General features: G+C 40.1%; 1 protein-coding gene across 4 annotated transcripts in view; it reads left to right on the top strand.

Moving 5' to 3' along the window:
- Positions 1 to 19,004, top strand: part of drp2 (dystrophin related protein 2) — a 169,165-nt gene that overhangs the window by 146,577 nt on the left and 3,584 nt on the right. Inside the window, exons 15-25 of one of the 4 annotated variants that reach the window (XM_042220823.1) lie at positions 358 to 515; positions 2,517 to 2,683; positions 3,913 to 4,024; positions 4,872 to 5,008; positions 6,222 to 6,287; positions 12,184 to 12,249; positions 13,067 to 13,099; positions 14,071 to 14,217; positions 16,155 to 16,407; positions 18,374 to 18,494; positions 18,627 to 18,713. In XM_042220823.1, the coding sequence (XP_042076757.1) occupies positions 358 to 515; positions 2,517 to 2,683; positions 3,913 to 4,024; positions 4,872 to 5,008; positions 6,222 to 6,287; positions 12,184 to 12,249; positions 13,067 to 13,099; positions 14,071 to 14,217; positions 16,155 to 16,407; positions 18,374 to 18,494; positions 18,627 to 18,713 (1,347 nt within the window). The remainder of the gene's footprint in view (positions 1 to 357; positions 516 to 2,516; positions 2,684 to 3,912; positions 4,025 to 4,871; positions 5,009 to 6,221; positions 6,288 to 12,183; positions 12,250 to 13,066; positions 13,100 to 14,070; positions 14,218 to 16,154; positions 16,408 to 18,373; positions 18,495 to 18,626; positions 18,714 to 19,004) is intronic. The other 3 variants (XM_042220830.1, XM_005913193.3, XM_005913194.3) reach the window with 3 other exon arrangements.

Here is a 19,004-nt window from a genome sequence, read left to right on the forward strand (position 1 = left end):
CAAAACCCTGGCAGGACTCTACTTATGCAGGTCTTTCATCTCCAAGCTGACCAGCCAGACCACTAATACCAATTCTGTCTCTCTCTGTATGTCATGAAAGTAAACATTATTCCACAGTACTTTGTTTGGAAACCTTATATCTGAAATGTGTGAAATGTGAGGTCCATTGGTAATAAAGTTTTTCATCTATTCCATATTTTATTGCTCAGCGTGTATGCTCTTATTTTAAATGAAGTATGCCATTTCTTTTAATTACCCTAATGTGCTTTCATTTGAGATTTAATTCATAATTTACATTTTGAGACAGCGCTGCTGTATAATCAGTTTAAATAATTCTAATTAATAAACATTTTGCAGACTTATTCCGCCAGGTGTCTGCTCCAGGAGGTTTAACAGACCAGCGTCACCTCAGCCTGCTGCTCCACGAAGCCATTCAGATCCCCCGCCAGTTGGGTGAAGTTGCTGCTTTTGGGGGCAGCAATGTGGAGCCAAGTGTCCGTAGCTGCTTCCGCATGGTGAGGACACGCTCGCATGCATGCACGCTCAAGGAAATCCAGAGAAAAGCAACAAAGCATGCACAGTTCGCTGATACATAAACATGTGTTGGAGGAGATGTCAATTCAAATCCTGCTGCTGTGGCCTTTGTGTGGATAATTTTTTGTTCATACCTCAACATATTCACGCACTGTAACATAAGTGCTAGTTTCAATTTTTGAAACAGTACCTTAATTGCTACCATGAGGAATTTGAAAGACACCTTGAAAACTTAATTGTAATGCAATTATTTTTTAAAACCACTTATTAATCTCCAGGAAAATAATTAAAGACCTCTAATTATTCCGAATTGAATTTGTCTACACCAAGGCGGCATTACAAATAGAGAAAAATGAATGCCAAAATTAAACATTTGCTGGTGGATGAGTTCCATAAAAACCCACATATAAAAATAAAACCGTGTCACGACTCACATCAGAAGCTGCCAGATTTGCAAAGTTGTGTTTTACTGACATTAGCACATTTTTAATTCCTACAAAGAAAAAAGATTCTCCGTGCACATCTATAGTAAGTAGACACATTATTCTGCTGTGCCGAAAAAAGCCAGAAACTACACCAAACACATTATTACAGGGTCAGGGTTAGACAATACGTGATGTGACTAGCACATCAAGTAACAAGAAGATGCTTTGTGTCTTTTACATGTTCTAAATTTGTCTGAATTTGCATACGTGGTGTAGGTTTCAAGAGCTTTAAGGCATGACATTCAATTTGGGACCTCAGGTAATTACTGAGTTATTAGGAAGAGGACAGTTTTTGTTTTTTTTCCTGAATGATGGCCTTTTAATTCCTTCATTTTCAAAGCAGGTTCTAATTATACACGCTCTATTCTGGCCCATGCTTGCTGTATCAGCTACGGCTGATTAAAATCAATTCCTTTCTCTACTTGCTCCATGCCAGGGCATTTAGTTGTAGCTAAAATATGAATTTAATGTGAATTTGGGGGTGACCCATTTGCCTGTTTACCACTTGACTTTGAAAGTGAGGTAGATCACTTTGTGGGGCATCACTTTTCGTATATAAACACAGGCTTCTACACAATAGAAGTGTTTGCTGAAGGTGTTACTTTATGTGTAAAGTTTATGGGAAAAACTCTTTCCGTAACAATTTTCATATCCTGCCAAAAGTGATGTATCGTAGAAGTCCATGTTGTTTAATTGCCACATTGTGAGGCGTTCTCGTGGATAACTGGATGTTTATCACTCTATTTTCCCTGCTGGTATTTAAAACATCCCATCTGCTGTGTGCCTCTTTGCAATGCAGCGGCATGCACAGCATAGTCAGCGCCAGTTCCAGGTGTTCGGTATGCAAGGGGCTGCTATTTGACCTCCCACATGGAGCAAAGCTGGCTACTAACAGAGAGAAGCTCCTTCATCCCCTGGAGACTCTACACCTCTGTACACCTCACAGTCTGTGTGATCAGTGCACATACACGCACACATTTATTATGTTACCCTGCCTGAGCAGTGGAGGGAGCCCCAGGGAAATCAACCTCTTAATGCATCTCTGATGCAGACTTAATGAGAATTTAGCACATCATGGATTTTAAGCGCTTGGCGAGTCATTCTTTTATTAGGTTGACTTCCTTTTTATCCCACTTTCTGGAATTCCCAACAAGCTATCTGCTAGAGAGACAGAGAACCCACAAACATGCAGTGTACACAGAAACTAAATTTATGTCTCTTTTACTGTGGCTCTATAACTGTTTAGGTTGTTGCATAAAAGCGAAAGATATCTCAAAGCGGTTTACCTTTTCTTTCATGCTCTTTGTCCCGCTCTTATCTTTTCTATTCTCTTTGAGTCCTTATTTTCAGCAAAACAATACTCCTTGTGCGAGTAGGTTAGCAAAGGAAACATACTTTCTTCTTTAATTACTTTACATATCTCACTTGCTGCTGGTCTATATTTGGATTGTTTACAGTCTTCTGCGCTTCTTTCCTCCCCTAATCTTCCTTTTTCAGGCCCCAGGGAAACCTGCTATTGAGGTGTCTCACTTCCTGGAGTGGATGAGCCTTGAGCCGCAGTCCATGGTTTGGCTGCCTGTGCTTCACCGAGTGGCTGCTGCAGAGTCAACAAAGCACCAGGCCAAATGCTACGTCTGCAAGCAATGTCCCATAAAGGGCTTCAGGTAGGCAAGTGTTATGTGCAAAGATGTACTGCATAAAATGATAAATATGGATCTGAAGTGATATGGGCTAATTAAAAGGAAATCAAAATCAATCAGTCAACTGCAGCATAGCAATGAGAAACATACAGCGCATGCTATAAGACAAATAGTCAACCAACAATCCAAATAATAAGTAGAAAACATAAAGCAAAGACTCAAGAATGAACCTGGTTCTGCTAGAGCGCATCATATCGACCACCATATACATTATTTAGAAAGAGCTGTTTTTCAGCTGCCTATGAAAAACTAGGATATAAGCAGTAAACTGTGCGACGGCCCACCATCTACACTTCCTGCTTCTCGCAGTTTACTTCCAGCAGCAGCCTGGGTGGGTTGTCAGAGAAGTGGCTGCACCTGAGAAGTGGGAGTATCCAAGTGCTCTTCCAGTCTTTGTCTGTGCAGCTTCCTCTTCTTCATGATGTTCCTGATTTGATAGGATATGTTGGTTCTAGCATCCTTGCCCAACAACCTGTGCAACAACCATACACCACCGACACCAAAAACTTTAACACCAAACTATATTGAACTCTGCTTTGTGAGCCTGTATGTGGTCAGTGCCTCTGATATATCTAAAATAATCACCTTAGGATCTCTTTGCACTTTATTACCTACAAATTCTAAACTTGAGTTTATTACAGAATTAAAAGTCCATTTCAGAATGAAAATGCTGGAAAATCTAGTTTATAATAAAAATGATGAGAGATAATGAGGAAAAGCTGCACACTCCATTGCAGATACTATAGTATTAGCATCACGCTTGAAGGTTTCTGAACAAAACTGTCCCAAAAAATTAATATAATGCAGGATGTCGTCTGAAGTCTCTCTGAGTATTAATATTGTTTATTTTCATCAAATGTTGTGAAGAATATAAGTGATGTATGTGCACGTCTAAATGTAATAATAGCAGTTACTATTTCACATTCATACACAAAGCACAAAACTGAAAGCAATTTGAATGCGTCATTCATCTTATTTAGATAAGATTAGACACACAAACCATTATTTTCTCTGCACTCGTTTTTTTTTTTTGTCACTTTGAAGAAAAAACCCCAAAAGGTCTCAGCGTGACGGTGTAAACAGATTTATGTCCCAACAGCAGGATAACACAACTACACACACTGAGCCACTCTACTCTGTCTGGTTCTCTTGCAAACATCAGTTGAGCCTCTCTTTTATATTGATCTTGACAGGTATCGCAGTCTGAAGCAGTTCAATGTGGACATCTGCCAGACATGTTTTCTAACCGGGCGCACAACCAAGGGAAAGAAGCTGCACTACCCCATCATGGAGTACTATACACCAGTAAGACAAACATTAGCTAGTGCTCTTACGGAATACAAATTCAAGTTCCTAGTGATGGATAGAGCCCAGCTGTACTCCAACGAAAAGGGAAAAAAATGTACTCCTGTCTCCTGATTTCTGCTGCCAGACATGGATTAGGCACCTTTCCACTGTACAGACTCTATAATCTATAATACTGTTACATATCCTTATAGTTATCTGTAGTATGCAGAGACTGAGCACTACTCAGCAGCAATATCCTTTTGGCTTGAACGGTGCACATAAAGTGGGATTTGGAGCACAAAACTCCAATAAGACCAAAGTCTTAAACAAGTGCATGTACATTGTCCAAAGTCGAGTTCATTCTAAATGAGTAGCTGTTGCACTGTTGCTGGAGTGCTCGAGTGTACTGAGATGGTGCCAGATTAAATCTTTAATCAATTCCAAGCTGCAAAATATGGCAAAGGGCCATCCGTACAATGTGTTTTTTTTCTCAGTGGACAATATTTTATGTTTGCTAGCTGCAGTTTTTTTCCCACCAGCTAGGCAGGCAGGCGCCCATAGATTTCTACACTGATTGAGAGAGTAGGAAAGAGAATCAGAGAGGGGGGGAAAAAAGAGGCGAGAGTTTAGACAAAATATAAAGGATCGACAGAGAACAGCAGTAGAAACTGAATGAAAAAGCACAGTGTGGGAAAAAGTTGGTAAAGTCAAAACAAACCGGCTTCAAGGCAGACTGGATACATTTTAAATGAGGTAATGTTGGAGAACGCAACATTTCCAAGAAAACTAAAGTTGTATAAATTGTCTCCCACCCATCACCTCAACCTCACCCACTTACCCCATGTGCACCTAAATCACACTACAGACAACCTCAGGAGAAAAGATGAGGGACTTTGCCAAGACTCTGAAGAACAAGTTCAGATCAAAGCAGTACTTCACGAAGCACCCGCAGAGAGGTTACCTGCCAGTGCAGTCAGTGCTGGAAGCTGATACCTCAGAGACGTGAGTCCTGCACATAAACACACACAGAACACAGTCATCTCTCTCCTGTCATCTGTCCCTCACTGACTCACTGTTACACCCATACATACTCCTGCTGTTGCAGGCTAATTATCATGCTGACTCACTCAGATGGGTTAAAGAGAAAGCTCTGTGTTCAGGATTAAAATAATGTTAGTCCTGTGATCTCATTCTGGCTCGGGAGCACTGTTCACATGACTGAGTCTCATTTAAAGTGGGAAACAGGCAATGAGACTAGCATCCATTAGATCATCGTGAAGCATTGCTTCAGGCTACGATGTACCCAGGATGATTTACACAATTATGGGTCCAGGTTTTGGCCCATTTTTATGGTCATCTTTTATGACTATTTTATAAATGTCCGAAAAATAAGGATAAAGGAATATCTGTCCTGCCAACTAACAATGAGCTAGAGCTAAAGATTCAGTATATGGTTATAATAGGAGCTTATTAAAAAGGTATGGTCCTGACCTTGCGACATTAAGCCTGCCCTCGTCAGACAAAGTGAAGACTATTAAATTGCCTTTTTCCAGCTAAGATCTCAGTCATATGATAAAGTGCTTTTGGTTGAAGATTACATCTCAGCAATGTCATTTTGCAGCAGCATATAATTATAATACATAAAAACATACTAATCCATAAATTTGCCTAGGGCACAAAATGGAAAAATAATTGGAAACAATGCTTGACCTTCATATTTAGAGATGAAATATATTCAACGAATAAATGTAGCAGCTTTCATTACGTGTCAGGAGGGGCTTTTTTTCTGTACCCCTCAATTTAGGGCAGCATTATGATCAACATCATGCTGTGCCTTCACATACTCAAGATTCTTAGTGCATAAAGCCATTTTGTTAAAAAGAGCTTACTATACAGGTGTCCTCGCTCCTAATCTTCTGATCAACTCATTACTTATGCAGCCCACTCACAAGCCAGAGATGATGGCTTTCAAAACCATCACACATTCTTCCTGTAAAATCACCGGACCTCTGTCAGAATCCCTTTGTGCTTCCCTAAATAAAGTTTTTCCTGAAGTCTCTTTGGTTTGTTGCAGTGGTAGTAGTAGTAGTAGTAGTAGTAGTAGTAGTAGAATGCTAATTTTTCAGTTTTGCTTTTCTGCAGCCACACATTCATGTTTTGAAAGAGTTAAAAATTGCATCTGTGAAGTATTGACGGTGGCGCCTTTTGTTCCCAGACCGTGCTCCTCGCCCAAGCTGCCCCATGCAGACACACACAGCAGGATTGAACATTATGCCAGCAGGTATGTGGCTTTCTGCACTGTGCTATCTATCAAATCATTACTACAGAGTCTTCTTTCCATTCTCCAAATCAACCACCCCCTTCCCACCCACCCCCTTACATACATTCACTCCACCCCACTTTTCCCTCTTCTTCTCCCCTTTCTGTTCTCTCACCCTTTAGTCTTTGCCACACTCTAATTGAGGTATTGATTTGTCTGCGTTGTGCACTGTACTCCAGCTAGGATAGAGGCTGTATTACCCAGCGGTTTCCTTCACTCTTATGCGCCACACAAACACAGTGAAGTTTGTGACCATTGTGTGTACGTGTGTGTGTGTATGTGTGTGTAGAGGTCAGCAGGGCTCAGCGTGCCTAGCAGCTTGTCACTTACTGGGGCAGTGAGCCCATTGGTCACCTGGGAGCTGTCGGTGTGGCTTAGTGTCTGTTTGACAGCATACAGGGCACACCACTGGACTCCCACACTCCTGGCAGCTCTGCCCACAGTGCAGTGTGCATGCACGTGTGTGTGTGTATATGTGTGTGTGTTTAGGTAAGTGAGCCACTGTGTATTGTTTCCCCTAGGCTCTTACACACAACTGCTTCACACACTGCCAAAACATAGGGAATATGCACCAAAGAGAAAGCAAGCACAATTGTCCTCTTTACCCCCTTTATCTCTTCCCTTTTCCCTCCTCCTATATCTTCTTTGCCCCTTTTTTTCCTTTTGTTATCTGCAATCTCTCTCTTCTTTTGTCTCCCACCCATGTGATTATTTTGCTGCTTTTTATAGGTATCTAACCCCTTTTCTCTTATTCTTTAACATATTTTCTATTTTGTCATCTTGGATTCAATAATTTGTTTTCAGTCATGCTACAACTTTCTGAAAAGGCTGTTCAGTCATATTGGTCTCAAGTAGCTTCATTTTGTAATTGTAGCTGCCACTATCACAGAAATAAACAACAAATAAAGAAAGTGGGAAAAGCGGTCATGTACCTCAGACAACAATCTAATTTGGTAAAAGTAAGACACATTTATTTGCAAATTTTCAATCTCCTGAGAATATTTTAGAAAAATGTGCACAGTTGGAAACATTTTCTCAGAAGCAAACATTGTTTCATTGTAACATAATAATTGCGCATGTCTTTAAACTATATATGTTTCTCATGTCTGTTTTCTGCATATAAAATAATGACTTTGGGCCCCTCACCTTTGACCATTTTGCAGCAATGGAGTCCCAAAATAGCTAAATGATTTATCTTTCAAATTAATAAATGGTGTCTCATCACTATGAGACACTATAATGTGGTTCAGTAGTACACAACGCACATTGTCTCCATACTTACTTAATCATTTTGTGGCAAATATTCAGCAAGGAAACATTCTTCAGTGATTTTGATCCATATTGACATGATAGGATCACACGTCACCAGCTCTACCACACCCCTAAGATGATCTATGACTGAGATCTGGTGGCTGTGAAGGTCATTTGAGTACAGTGAACTCATTGTCAGCAGTACTAAGATAATACCTACTATGGTTGTGTGTAACAAGCAGTTCTTTAGAGTTATTGCTGTCTTTATAACATCTCAAAGAGGTCTATTCATTCTTCTCTGACCTCTGATATCAACAAGGCATGTTTGCCCAGAGAGCTGCCACTCACTGGATATTTTTCTTACTTTCAGACCATTCTCTTTAAACCCTAGAGATGGTTGCATGGGGAAAATCCAAGTATATCAGCAGTTTCTGCAATACTTACACCAGCCTATCTGGCATCAACAACCATACCACGTTCAAAGTCACTTAAATCACCTTTCATCCCCATTGTGGTGCTTGGTTTCAGCACAGAGGCACTAAAAGCTGCATAACACTTTCAATACATGTGCAACACTCATTACTAGCATCAATTTGTTTATTTGCAATAGTAAAACAAAAACCTTTCTACAAATTATTCCTAAATGTGTTCAACAGTGAATACAATTCTTTACACAGATGTTTATATGTCTAACTCTATATCCACACAAATGGGTCAAGCTGTTATGGTGTCATCATTATCTTATCAACCATTTAATATTACACACCAGGTGTTTTTCATTGTTGTAACATGAACGTTTTAAGTGTAGGTTTATTGGTAAGCACTAAAAAACTGATTGCTGTATAGCTTTGTACAATTTCGTTTTACTGAGTTCAAATCCGAGAGGTGTTTTTGCCCAACTTGCCATCTCGAGCCCTTTGTTAGCTCTGGTGAATTACATACTAATGCAGTGGGTTTTCAGCTTTTTCCATCCACATGTATTGATGGGATCTGAGCAAGAAAAATGAACCCCAAACTGTTTTAAAGGTCTCCTGTTATGTTTTTGTCTGTGCATGAGTGAATGGGCAAAAGGAAAAAATGAATGAATTATAAGGGATGATAAACGCTTCTAAATCGATGGTGCTACAGTTCGACAGAAGAAAAAAGACAGCAGTGAGCTGACTCATATGTTCTCACTGAGAACTATCAAAAAAAAAAACAAGTAGACAGAACTTATGTATGGCAATAGTGACTGTTTTATTCATACATTAGCAACAAGATTGCTCCCTTCCTTCTCCTTTCTTTCTACCTGTAAATAATATATAAGGCAGGTGTGTTGGGAGTGATATACATGGTAATTCATGCCATGCACGTATACAGATGTCTTCAGCAAGACGAGCAACGGCAACGCCAGTGGTTTCAATGCTCAGGCCATTGCATTCACTGCATATGTTTGGGACTGTGCATGAATGAATGGGCAAATGAGAACGCAATGAATTATAAAGAATTGCAAATGGCTCTAAATGAGAATAGGCAGTCGCACATTTATTCACAAAAAGGAGAACTGTGTAAGCCCACTCGTATGTTCCAGCATCATCTGAGCACCATCATAATAAGAGTAGACACGCTTTATTGTGGTGGTGTTATTTTATTTGTACTCTGGCAGCAAGAGGAGATCTTTATTTCATTCTCCGTTACCTTTTTTTTACTTCCTTCCTTACTTTTACTGTCAGTTAATGTAAGATAAAAGGGGGAAATTGTTCTTATTTGAGTTCTTTGAATTTTCAGTTTCAAGTTTGGATAAAATCTCTGTCAGTTCAGTTTTTCTAATATTTTTCCTTTATGATGGCATATTGTGTGTGTGTTGGGGGGGGGGGGATTGGGTTTATCTAGGCACAAACCCCGCTGGAACACAAAACCACCAACTGCACGGCAAAACAAGACAAGAGTGCGCTCTTTCATCAGCATATAAATGATTATATGTTTCTAAGCACAAATGACAACCTTAAAAACATGGCCAGGGACTGCAGATGAAGATTTGGCCATGGCTTACACTACTACAATAAACATAGAAATAAACAAAATTCTGAAAAAAAGCAAAATGATAAAAACACAATCCATGCCGCATATTCTACAGTCATCTCAGAGGAAGAGTACTTGAAGTTTCAGGTTAGAACAGTCAGTAAAAAACACAGTGCATCTGCTTCCTCCTCTCGCACTTCCTCTCTCACTCTCAATTCAATTTCATGCAATTTCATAGCACAGGAAAGTGCAATAAACAATATGAACAGTAATATAACAATATGAATGTTAATATAAGATTAAGATTTCTATATTAGTGCATATCTTGTGTATGAGTGTGTGGAGGCGTGGATTGCCATTCAGTTCCCCTCTGGTTGTAACACGTTTTTACATACTGTGCAACAGACATGAGGTCTGTCGCTTTCGCTAAGGATTATTTCTAGTTTTCAGTAGTTATTAAACTGTTAAAATCTGTTAATATTGATATGAGGACTTTATTTCTTTCATCATCCCCACTGCTGTGATGAAAGCAGTGGGGTCTTTAATAACATTACATTAAAAAAAGAAAGTAAGATAAGATTTTTCTAAACCATAGTATCCCTCTTCTCCAGCCCTTGGCCCTTTGCTCACATTTCTTATTTCTTATTTTTTTACATTAATTCATGAGGCTAAAAAGACATGTAAGCACAAGAAACTTGAACAATACTGTCTCCTATTTCTTTTTGCTCTTTCTTGTCTCCTTTGCTGGTGTTCCTGACTGAAGCTTGAGGTCTGCGGCGGTTTTGTGATGAATAGTGTTGCGGGCTGAATTACGAGCGGTCGGGTTCACAGGCTGGGCCTCCTGTAACAGGCCATGGATAAATCCTGCATTTCTCAGTATTATGGTCTCATAGAAAAATGGAGAGACATGGAATCTTATGTGGATGCACCTGACAACCTCTACATCATTCATCCCCACTTCTACCATCCCTCACTCCTTCACCTGACCACACACTGCGAAAGATGACTCAGCATGTAGCGTGTCGGTGTGTGAAGAAGACTATTTTAATGTGGCAAATCTGTGTGTATTTATGTGGGCAGGCACAAGACTCGTAGCACATTTGCATCAGTGGGCTGCTTCTTCATGATGATTAATATCCTGACTTGAAGGACAAAGCTAAAGAGGTTAAAGCTGCAGCAATGCTTGCGGTGCAAATAACAACTTTGTTGTTTGACCGCCGATTTCAACCCACCCTTTAATCATGGATCGCTATTATAAGTCATTACCCTCTGATATTCAGCAGACTGCAGCTGCTTGTGATGAATTGACTTTCTGGTGTTTCCACTTTCATGCAGCCAGCTTGTGCATGCATCTTATTTATATCACATCTTCCTACATATTTTTATAATGTGTGGGAAAGAGTGGATACAATTGTATTTTAAAGTGTGTGCTGCTTGTAAGAGATGAAGATGGGGCACAAAGCACCTATTTTTTGTTAATTTTTTGAGCTACTTATTTTCTTATGCTGATGTGTACAATATGGAACATTAATAAACCATTTAAAATTATTGATTGTTGTAAATGTGTTATGGAAGGCAAGAAGTCATTTTTATAAACTTTTCTATGCAGTACTATAGCTGCATATTAAAAATAGTATCACACTGAGCTTACAGTAAACATTCTATCTATCAATGATGTTTTTGGTATTATTAATTTTCTAAGCAGAATGCATGTTAACCATTATATTTAATTATTGATTTCAATCAACGACATATAGCGATGGTAGCAACCTCTCATGCACAGTCCTGCTCTTTCTTTTTCCCCCAGAAAATGCTGTTCAGAATCTTGCAGTACTCAAAGACATGTTAGCCTGTTAATTGCACAGTAGGTACACTCATCTACCTGTTGGGTCTACCTGCACCTGCCTTGTCCATCCTGCTGTGATTTCTGTAGGACCCAATTTTCTTATGTATTCCATTAAAAATCAGAAACCTAATTTTCTTTTCTTTTCATTTTTTGCCCTGCCACAGCACATTTTATTTGGTGTTGTAGTAAAACAGCTTACAGAGCAGCATGTACAGTGTAGCTGACAGTCAGCAGGATATAATGCAGAAGGGAAGCGCTGTCCTTGGTGCTGAAAAACCACAGAGCACCTGACACACTGTGGCCTTACACACACCGCTGATGCTGTCTGTGGTGCTGGACAGTAGCACGTTTCTAAAAGGTTTTTTTATTGCCTGTATGCGAGTAGACAATGTACAATAAAGTTTTATGCATGCTCCTTGTGGATATTTTTATAGCTTTTACTCTGCTCTATTTTTGCCACTCTGCAGTCTTGTTAGTCAAATGCACCTGCGCACCTTACTATCCAGGCTAGAGGTCCTACATGCACAGCTTAAAATAAGTTTTGATTATTTGTTTAAAGCTTGTGTTTGATGAAATGTATTTTTTCTCAGTGTGTGTGGCAATAAACATAATGTGTTGCTTTTCCTTTTTCATTAAGTTTACTGATCTCACTCAATATTTCTCTTTTGGGTGTTTGTGTACCTGTGTCAACTGCGTGTATATTTGACATCCTGTCCTTGGTGTGCGTGTGTGTGCGTTTGTGTGTTTGTATACATACAGATTGGCGGAAATGGAGAGCCAGAATTGTTCATTCTTCACGGATAGTCTGTCTCCTGATGAAAGCCTGTGAGTATGCCACCACCCCCACCCTACAAACCCTGTCGTTACAAGCACAGCCTTTCACAGGGATTATGTGTGCGTTTTGTGTGTACACTCTTTTCTCGCGATGCTTCGACTGTCTCTGCGTTTGTTTGTGCGCACAGACTTGTACATGTATGTTCAGCTCTTTGGGTAAAATTGGGTAACCGCATAAATAGTCAGCCACATAATGAAAATGACCCACAGCAAGCAGTGTGCACACACTTTCTATTCATCATACACATGCCCGCTGCGATTAAGGTCTGTGGCTGTGTGTAGATACACAAAGCGTATGTGTGAGTGCCTGCAGAAGCTGGCTGAGTGGCTGGCAGTGGCGGGGTTACAGCAGTGAGAGGAATAAGGATGTTTGATGTGAATGAGGCAGCCAGTCCTCATTGTGGAAGGCTGAGAAAGTGCCACATGGAGAGAGTGGTTAGGGTTGTTTGAGATCATGATTTTCTGTGTGTCCATGTCTTATTTTGTTGACATCGCTGTGGGCTGTCAGCCATTTCCTCCTTCTCTGAGATGGTTCTGCTTTAAAGTTAAGGTTGTAGCTTTGCCACATACACACTTTAGAGGTCTGTGTAATGTGTGAGAGTGCAGTGTGAAGTGTGCTTATTGTACCTTTCCACATGTGTTTTGTGTTAGTCTGCTCTCAGAGAGTGATGTGACTGATGATACATTAAGAGCTTGTTTTAAACTCAGAGAGAAGTAAAAGACTTGGAAGCCAAAAACTTTTCAGTACTGATATTTCTGCTTATCAAACCTGCGTTCATTGTCTTTGTTGCTATGTGCATGCATCTAGTGTGTTGCTTGGATGGAGCTGTGTCACACAAATGTATATACATGCATATAGTTTTTGCATCTACACTCTGTGTCTGGATTATTCTGTGCCTGTGTGTTTGTATGCATGGCATTTCACTTCTTCCCCTTATGTGCAGCTGTGTTGCTTCCAGCTTTTGTGCCCTTGTATCTTCTTGTTCTTATTCTGCACACCCGTCCTTCTGTCTGTCAATGCTTCATTTTTTTTTTAACTTTTTTCCTGCTGCACGGCTCTGTGCTATCGGTGCTTCCAGCTGGTGTGTGCTTGGCATCCTGCTGTTTACTGTCCTGAACCACCGTTCCTGCATGCTCGGCCTTTACCTCCACCTGTATATATTAATCGCAGTTTAATGTTGTCAGGTAACAGGCATGCAAGTCAACTAAGCCCAAGCACATATGAGTTGGGTCATTTAGACCCACATTGTCTCATCAATGCACCTGAAGGTTAAGTATCAGAGTATCAGAGTAACTCAGCTCAGGCGTCATGTCTTTCCTTGATATGAATGCCTCTCATTTAACTTTGGCTGTACAAAGTGGTTTGCCTGGGCAATAGCATTATTGCAACATAAACTGACAACAACACATATCCATTTATCGTTTAATAGCCCTAGGTATGTTATCATAGATTTGAACATTACGTTTTTGTTCCAGTGTCAATAAAATGTTATTGGACATTAATATCTGAGCAATATATTGTGCAGCTTAAGATGTACCTTCCATTTTTAATAAATGTGAGTAGGTGTTAAATGGTCTGGTGAGCAAGTTTTATTGCAGAACATTTAATGTTTGGACTGGGAACCTGGCACACTGCTCCAAGCCGCTGTATCCTGTCTGGTTTCATTGTGTCTCGTCCTGTTATGCCTTCCTGTCTTGCTTGCCTTGCTTTGCTTTGGCCTGTCTGCTCTCCCATGCTCTTGGTTCTGCTTTGTGCTGCTGGTGGCTGTGTGCTGGTGGCTCAGTGTGCTGTCTCCTGTGTGGGGGACTCAGGGATGAAGATCAGTACCTCCTGCGTCACTCCAGCCCAGCCCTGGACCATGACTCACCCTGTGGACAGCACATGCTGCTGGCACATTTGGAACACCAGGATAAGGAGCAGCTCCAGTGCACCCTGGCCCGCCTGGAGAACGAGAACAGGTCTGTAGCCAGGAAATAAAGCTGTTAGAACTTTCTCGTCATTCTTTAGAATTCATGTGTTTTCAAGCACAATAAATCCTCCAGAATCCCATCTTTTAGACATATTTCAACACCAGTTGCATCACATCCAAACACGGAATTTTAAACATTTGAAACTGTGTTTGATCTGATTTGCTTTTAGATATGATCGAGGCTAAGATAAAAATAATGTTTGCTGCAGAAACCTTAAAGTTTGGCTTAACGTTCAATGTTTATAAGTAAAGCTCCCCAGAAGCATTTTACACAAGTATGTTTGCGTGTTTATTTAGAGGTATTACACTCAGTTCAGTATGTCTGCTGTCATTTGCAAACCTCCTGCAGTGAATAAACACATTCATACTCTAAATCCTTTGAACTGCCTGAAGAAAACGAAAAAAAGCAGCATTTTCTGTGCGCATACCTGAGCATTAAGCTTGTAAAACCGCATATTGGTAACATGGAACCACTCATATGTCAACCTTCAGTTTGTCCTGCACAAGGAAAACAAAGAGTCTATTATGAATTGTTTGGCTTTAAGTGTAAAACATATCTAAAACACAAGATGTTAATGCTTTTGAATTAGATTTTAGTTACTACAGGGGCAGATATTTTCCATAAATGAAGCAAATTCATTTTTCCTTTCCACTTAATTGGTTACCAGAGGCATCCTTTAGTTGAATGACTCATATGAATACATTTCCCTTGTCCTCAGTTTGGTTGCGACCTTTCTAGACACACAGCAAAACACAGCTACACACACACTTGTGCCCTTTGGGTGTCTGAAACCTTGACCTACTTCAGTTTTTGTGTCTCTTGTTATAGTGTGCTCTGTTGTCCTTATTAATGACTAAAGTGGTTGCTTTAGCTTATTTTATAGGCTGTTTAGTGGTTTTTCTGATGCTTATAACAGAACAATAAATTAGCAAAAAAAAAAATTAAGAACTTATTTTGGGTCTCTTTAACCCAAAAGAACCCCAACCTTTTTTTTTTAGCTTTATAAAGAGATGGACATGTGCTTGTATCTAATATAATATAGAATTTACCTGAAATTTTATGATTTTTAATGTAGTGGTACAACCACCTATATTCAAGAACCATCACTTAAATGATCAATTCAGTTCAGTTCAGTTCTGTTTTATTTATACAGTGCCAAAAGTAAAGACCCTACAAGAATACAAAGAAAACTGAAAAACCCAAGCACTTCCCACTGACAATAGTGGGAAGAAAAAACATCCTTTTTAACAGGAAGATTTAATATGTATGAAAACATGAATTTCATTAAATGACTGTGAATCAGTTTTTGAAAAAAAATACAAAATTGCATTTACATGTAATTCAGTGATAGCCTGTAAAATATGAAATATGTTTCATATACCTTATCTGGGTATATGAATGCCATGGCGAGCTGCTCAACCTCTGACCATCCACCATTCATTAGAACAGCTACCCTGACTTTCTGGTTTTTGTTTTTATTTTATTTATTTATTACATTTTCTTTTCCAAAGAGATAGTTACAGATAATTCTGCAATTAAATAGACCCGTATGTTGTGACGATCATTTTCCAGCAGCCAAATCAATTAACAATGCATCACAAGTCTATAAACAGTTTTAATAGCGAATCACCACACAAAGCCACTGAATATTCACAGCACCATACAAATATGTGATATGAAAGGCTTCTATTAAAAATGAAGATTGCACTCCATGTGGTTAGTCATCAATAATACATTAGGATCCTGCAGTACTGATTGTTTAATGTGTTGGTATTTAGTAAATCATTCAAATTATTTGTCTCATAAATACAAATGTCAGGTTATAATGCGTTTCTGTTTGTGTCAGTATAATTCTCTAAGTTGATGTTTTGCTTGCTGCACCAACAAGTTGCCTTGACTGTTCTCCTCCATCTGTTGGTCCTCAGGGTGCTGCAGAGCGAGTACAGGCGGCTTAAGTGGAAACACGAAGAGGCGGCATCAGTTCCCATGCTGACTGAGGCTGGAGAAGGAGGTCTCGGTTCACCTACAGCGGAAGGGCAGCAGGACGAGGAGCTCTTGGCTGAAGCACGGGTCCTCCGGCAACACAAGACTCGCCTGGAGACCCGTATGCAGATCCTGGAGGACCACAACAAACAGCTTGAGTCCCAGCTGCGCCGGCTCAGGGAGCTACTGCTACAGGTCAGCGGTACACCTCTGAGGGAGACCTGGAAAGGACATGAACAGTTCCTACAATGGATTTTATTTATTTATGTGTATTTATGTGTTTTTATGTGTACTTCTAAGTCTACCAACTAGGTTTTACAGGCAAATACTTCAGGTGCAGAGCTTTAAAAAAAAATTATATTAGACAAAGATTATCGCTGTAAATGTAAAATAAATGAATTTAGAAAAAAAGCTATTCAAACCTACCAGGCCACACGTGAAAAACAAATTGCCCTCCTTAAATCAAGAATTAATTGTGATTAACCACATTTTTTGGAAAGCTGCGTTCAGTTGAACTATAGCCACGCCCAGGTCTCATTACTGACAGACCTGTTGAATCACAAAAAGCTTAAACAGAATCTGTCTAACAGACTGAAGTGAAGATCTTTGGGAACATATTCTGTGTGCTGATGAGACAAAAGCTGAATTTTGTGGAAGGCCCGGGAATTTTGTTCTCTACCAGAAAATCCCAAAAGAGAATGTCCTGCCAGCTCAAGTTCAGTTGGGTTATGTAGCAGGATAATAATCAGAAACACACTAACAAGTCCACATCTGAATGGTTAAAAAAGAAAAATTGAAGGTTTTGGAGTGGATTTGTCAAATTCCCAACTTAAATCAGACTGAGATGTTTGGCATGATCTCAAACAGGCCGTTCATGCTTGAAAATCCTCCAGCGTGTGTGAATTAAAACAAATCTGCAAAGACGAGTGGTTTGCAGCGATGTGAAAGACTCAATTCCAGGTATCACCAGCACTTGATTGCAGTTCTTGCTGCCAAGAGTGGCACAACCAGTTATTAGGTTTAGGGGACAATTAGGTAGGTTTGGATATTTTGGATAGAGGACAAATATTTTGGCACAGCACTGTATAGTTCTTGCAGATTTCTGTAGCTGCAGTTTAAAAAAAGGGGCACAGAGGGAAATTTAACCTCACCAGTTTTCAATATTTGTATTCCTCACAGACAGCACAGATAGCAGATAGCAAAGTTCTTGAAATACACTTATAAAAGTACAAAAAGGCACACAGTTTTCATTTAAAAGAAGGAATGGGAGTACAAAGAAGTACAGTATGGAAGGAGTTAAGAAAGAGGATAAGCCTTAATACACTCTGGAGCATCATATAAAAGGATTTACTGCGGTGTAAAGGAAAGGTGTGGCAAAGAGATAGGCGAGTGGGAGCTGACACTCACAGTTACTGGTTACTATAATGGCAATGTGTAAATTGTTGTCAGTGGGAGTATCTAAACTGCACACTCAGGCCACAGAATAAAGAGAAAATGAAGGGAATAAATGACAGTAGGAGAAAGAACAGGAACAGGATCTGCATCTTCAGGTTAAAGAGAGCAAGAGGCACATATTCCTGGGTTAAAAACATAAAGGGAGGGAAAAAAGCTATTTGAATTCTTTTCTCTGTGGACCTATATCACAGTTTCATTTCCTCAGAAAATAAAATCTGTAGAATCTGCAGTCTGTAGTCTCTAGAAGTATATGTATGAATCCCTCCCAGTCTCTACAGAGACTCCTGTTTTGCAGCAGCTACTGAACTTACTCACCTCTGGAGTATTGCCACAGTGTTGCTAAAAACAATACGAACCATGGGAATGTTGCATATAAGATCTTCGAGAGTTACACTATCCCCCTTTGATTCTGAATTGAGGCATCCATTGTGGTGTCAGTCTGTTTTCTGCAATGCTTGTCTGTGCAGTGCAACTCCCTTTGGCTTTTACCTACCTATCAAAGCACAAATCACAGTAACCTGATGAACAGCTGTTGGGCAAAATTGCCTTTTTAAATATTTTTTCTCTGAGTTCTCATTTGCGGACTGCCGGCTGCCATTAAACATCACATTCATTGCTATCTGAAAGGCAAAATGACTCTGATGTCTGAAATATGATAGATATGAGGGGTTATTTAGAAAGAATGGTAATAAGTCTCTCCCAAAAGCAGCCCAAAGATGATTCAGAGGCCAATGGATCAGAACCATCAACCCTGTCTTCTCCTGTGTCTGGAGGAGGACACCATGGGGAGCCAGCTAGCAGAGAGACTACAGACACTGAAGCAGCAGGTCAGTGGCATGCAGCCAGGCTAAGATGAGGGCTTGACATATGCATGCATGCTAAATGTAAAACCTTATCTTTTCACCGAGAAGTAACATTTTCTGTGGCGGCTTGAATCCGTGTGTGTGTGTTTGTGGCAGGAGATGATTTGGAGCATGAGCAGGACACGGTGCTGCAGCTCCAGGAGGTCATTGAGCAGCTGAGAAACGTCTTCCCTTCAGAACCTGGTGAGTTTGTTTCGGCTACATGGATCTTTGCTGCTGTAGCACTCCACACTTCAGAGACAGCTTCTTTGCTCCCCCCATGGCCCTTGGGACCGTGAGAGATGGAGAGGAGAGCAAATATGTACTAGTGTGGATCGATAGAAGGGGAGGGGGTAGGGATGGAAAGATTGAATGGCAGAGAGGAGAAGTAAGATAAGAGGGCGACTGCAGCAGAGAAAGACAGAGCGTGTCACTGTCACACACTTTGCCACAGTGCCCCACTGCATTTAAAATGCAATTTGCTGGGCAATCCAA

The sequence above is a fragment of the Haplochromis burtoni genome, unplaced genomic scaffold (genome assembly GCF_018398535.1).
Source record: "Haplochromis burtoni strain Fernald_Lab_line unplaced genomic scaffold, NCSU_Asbu1 Contig_4, whole genome shotgun sequence".
NCBI classification, from domain to species: domain Eukaryota; kingdom Metazoa; phylum Chordata; class Actinopteri; order Cichliformes; family Cichlidae; genus Haplochromis; species Haplochromis burtoni.